The sequence below is a fragment of the Limulus polyphemus genome, unplaced genomic scaffold (assembly GCF_000517525.1).
Source record: "Limulus polyphemus unplaced genomic scaffold, Limulus_polyphemus-2.1.2 Scaffold1055, whole genome shotgun sequence".
Classification (NCBI taxonomy): Eukaryota; Metazoa; Arthropoda; class Merostomata; order Xiphosura; family Limulidae; genus Limulus; species Limulus polyphemus.
In genome coordinates, this window is record NW_013666665.1 from 127,995 (window position 1) to 132,482 (window position 4,488).

General features: G+C 29.1%; 1 protein-coding gene across 1 annotated transcript in view; it reads right to left on the bottom strand.

The window, feature by feature from the left end:
- The window catches only part of LOC106461896 (kinase D-interacting substrate of 220 kDa-like), a 50,092-nt gene that overhangs the window by 17,073 nt on the left and 28,531 nt on the right, over positions 1-4,488 (bottom strand). Inside the window, exons 7-10 of the mRNA XM_022388988.1 lie at positions 4,407-4,484; positions 3,995-4,093; positions 2,771-2,869; positions 1,649-1,826 (exon numbers count right to left, since the gene is read on the bottom strand). Coding sequence (XP_022244696.1) covers positions 1,649-1,826; positions 2,771-2,869; positions 3,995-4,093; positions 4,407-4,484 — 454 coding nt within the window. The remainder of the gene's footprint in view (positions 1-1,648; positions 1,827-2,770; positions 2,870-3,994; positions 4,094-4,406; positions 4,485-4,488) is intronic.

The following is a 4,488-nucleotide window of genomic DNA, read 5'->3' on the forward strand; positions in this document are numbered from 1 at the left end:
GGTTTTAAAGTGAATTTTATTTACCGTGTCTGTTATTTTTCGAGAGAATACTATTTTTTATACAATATTTTCGACGTTTTGTGAGCCTTATCCATTTTCTTTAGTTATTGTCAGTTATTAAGTGTTCGTTTATATATATATAGGATTATTCTAATTACTCATACTTTGTATCTTGCTTAATATTAAGTTTTATAATATCCTAATCATGGATTTGAGAATTTACAAATAGTGTAAATAAAAAATACTAGGAATATGATACATCTTAGTATGTTGAGTAGGCAATATCAACAACAAAATGACACCAAAATTCTGAAGATAAAAGTAGGCAATATCAACAACAAAATGACACCAAAATTCCTGAAGATAAAAGTAGGCAATATCAATAACTAAATGACACCAAAATTCATGAAGATAAAAGCAGGCAATATCAACAACAAAATGACATCAAAATTCGTGAAGATAATAGTAGGCAATATCAACAACAAAATGACACCAAAATTCATGAATATAAAAGTAGGCAATATCAACAACTAAATGACATCAAAATTCATGAATATAAAAGTAGGCAATATCAACAACTAAATGACATCAAAATTCATGAAGATAAAAGTAGGCAATATCAATAACTAAATGACATCAAAATTCATGAAGATAAAAGTAGGCAATATCAACAACAAAATGACACCAAAATTCATGAAGATAAAAGCAGGCAATATCAACAACAAAATGACACCAAAATTCACGAAGATAAAAGTAGGCAATATCAACAACAAAATGACATCAAAATTCATGAAGATAAAAAAAAGTACATTATAAAATATAAAAATTGTTACATTTTATATTTGTTTTACAAATAATGACTTACATATTCTAAAAATTCCACTATAATTCTAAGAACTTATGCTTGAAAGCAAAGAATAATATTTTATAATATGCTGACAACACTACATATGCAATAACCTGTTCAGCCTGCAACTTTCATCAGGGCTCATCAGATCAGTTGGGACAAACAGACAAAGTAGTAAACTAGTTGTTATTTAGATAATCAATTATTATGAATAATGACTGTTATGGTTTTAATAAGTAAGTGGACTATAATTGATTTTATTTAAATCATTTAGAAATTAGATCTTCAGGATAAGTACTGATAACACAATATTACTGATTTATTTATATTTTTATCAAACTTATCTATTTTTATTGTTTTTTACTTGAATTAACTTTACTATCATTCTGAAGAACTGGCAAACCAATAGGTTAGTTTTCTAGTTCCTGGAGAAAGTCAAGTAATCACAAAGTCAACAGGGAAAAAAAACATTTGTAATTCCAAAAACTCCCGAGTGAAAGCTAAGAAAAATATGTTATAATAAGCCAACCTCTGATAATGAGGCCTTTAACACCAATACTAGGGCTCATCACGCTGAGCTGGGTCACAATAGACATAGTAGTGGTTTGGGCACTATGTATTTTATTAATATTTATGAATAATGACTGTTAGTGTGTGAACCATTTTAAGTAGGTGAATTATAATTGTTATCAATTTTATTTAATTCATTTATTAAACATGTATAAACCTCACATATAACTAACCCCACTTTACAAATATAAGCTAAGAATAAAAATTAAGGTAAAATAAAACAATACTTACGAGCACCAAATATCTGAGAAAGTATGCATTTCTGATGACTAGTATCAATGTTGTAGGGTGTTTCACCACTACGATTTGGGCGATAAAGCAGTTGACTGTTTTTTGGGTTTCGTAAAAGAATCTCCACAATGGCTTTGCTGCGAGCTCGCATTGCAATATGAAGGGCTGTATCTCCTTTCTGTACAAACATGGGAAATTAAAAATACCACTTTAACAGACTAAAGTCCCGAGATACCAGTTAGCACGACTAATTTAAAAGATTTGTAAACAAATGTATCTAAAACTGGGTTACAAACAAAGATGTTTTACATTCTTGCTACTTCTCTTTATATTCTACTAGAATAAACAGCTGTTTCTCTAATTCTAATATTCATACCTCATTGAAAAAAATTTAGAAAAGTTAACATTTTCTAAAAAAATAATTTTTTTGTGGGAAGTACTGCAGAGGAAAAGTTTTTGGATTGTGCTCTTTAGTCAAACATAACTCATTGCATCAAAATAATTCAAACTTTTCATAAATTTTACTGATATAAACTGTAATGTTTCTATATATTAAAAGTGCTATCCTTTATTGAAAAAATAATAGTTTTTTAAGAACTCTAATTTCTCAATACTACATCAATAAAAATGTATTCAAACCCTCACATACAGTCCTAGTAAAAGTCGTTTTCTTGTTGTGAGGAGAGTACTTTTATTTAAAATTGTGTTCTATTATAAAGAAATGGTTGTTGCACATACCAAGTTTATTTCTCTAATTGTCTGAATCTTGAATACTCAAAGCGCAAAAGTTTTTATGGATTTTTGTTTGTGGTGCCATCCAATAGATGGCGCCAAATTGTATTTATTATTTCGGTCACTTACATAGATAGATACATGTATACACGCTAAGTCTCATTATAGTAATATACATATATATATGTGTGTGTGTGTGTGTGTGTGTATAATAATACACTACAAGTCTAGTTATTTACTACCATTTTTGTGTACTTGAGATGATCAATAACTATGACTTCTAGAGAAAGAACAGCAGAGTTTAAAACATATTTTTCAACAGCAAATTAACTGTGAAAAATTCAAGACTGCAATTAAATAATTAAGTGTGTTAAAAGAAATAAAGCTCACTCGATCTTGAGTAGAAACTTTTGCCTTTTTATCAACCAACATCTGCACAATTTCTATATTTCTGTTTCTAGTAGCTTTCATCAAAGGGGTATCACCATCCTGAAAAAAAAAAAAAAAAGGATGTCAGTACTGGTTTCAAAAAATTAAAATTTGGGATGAAATAAATAGTCATAAATCTACAGTTGCATAAAAACTATAAAAATGAACATTATCAAAAACTTTTTACCTGACATTGGACAATTTAAGAGTTCGATAACACCAACAGAAAAACTAACAGTCTCTAAATGTGATAACATTTGCAAATGTACTTAAACAAATATAAAGAAACATTTGATTTTTTTTGCACATACTGTTATATATTTGAAGAAATTTTGAATACTGCTATTACCAACATGCAATTCTCAGCTGACAAACAGTATTTATTAATTCTTCATTTGTTTAAAAACTTCAAAATGCAGTCAAAGGTTTCAATAACACACAAAGTAGTCAGTTAAGAATTTCTTCCTTGTCATAATATCATATGGTTGAAAGATGTTTTGGGTTATCAAATTCCTTAGCTAATTTTATTAGTTTATTTTCACATTTTCCAAACAAAAACAAGAGGGAATCCTCAATAGCTGCAGCACTTAAAATTCTTTTAGGCAGGATAAGTTAATTAATCTACGAGACCTTTTTTTCCTATTTATAAGCTATATTTTTGTGCACCAGCAATATCAAGCATGGGGCACTCATGTACCATATTCGATTTAATTACTCATCAGGATCTCTACTAGCCTACCTTCAAATTGAACTTCTTTTAGGCAGGATTAGAGTAAATTAATGTATGAGGCCTTGGGTGTGGTCAAATACATCAATCGAAAGGGTTTGACCTCCTGAGTCCAAAACTGTAATTAGATCTCAAATCGATCAAGAGATGACGTAACTATGAGCTAAAAGTTTGTACTTGAAAAACTCTAAGCTGCAGCTAAAGAAAAGTGATATTTTTCTAATTACATCAGGGTAGGATGAATTGTTCAACGATGTGTGGAATCCAGTTTATTGATAACTTCCATTACTTATAATAATATTTTTCTTTCTCTTTTTACACAGAAATAATAAAATAGAAAGACAGAATACAGAAAGTGGTACCCATGTTATCCAAACAATAAAATAATGATGATACAAAATTATTAAAATTTATGATTCAACTTACTGAGTGAAATATTGAGAGACTACTGCACTCACCTTGGTAGGGATTTCTAAGTTTGGATTAGCAGCCAGAATGATGCGGACAATATCAACATAGCCTTTCTCTACTGCCCAGTAAAATGCTGTCTTTTTATCCTGTTAATGACGAATTATTCAAGAATGAATATATATAACTTCAACAGAAACCAGCTATCAAAAATAAAAAAAAACCTAAGTCTGACCAAACCACAAATATATTTAGATTTAAAAACAGTCGTGTACATTGTACTTCAAAGACTTAATTTTTGTACAAAAGCTCATATTTATTATTAATTAATAAAGAAACATTAAGTTATGTTTTGAACATAATGAAACATTTTTAATTTGTAAAAAAAAAGGCCTAAAGACATACCCGTGTATGAATATCAAATATGATAGGAGTCTTTGACTACAAAATAAATTTCCTTACTGTTCCCTGGACATCAGTATCAGCATACTTTTTTAACAAAGCATCCACCACAGGAAAGTGACCAGCTCGGGTAGCATGGATG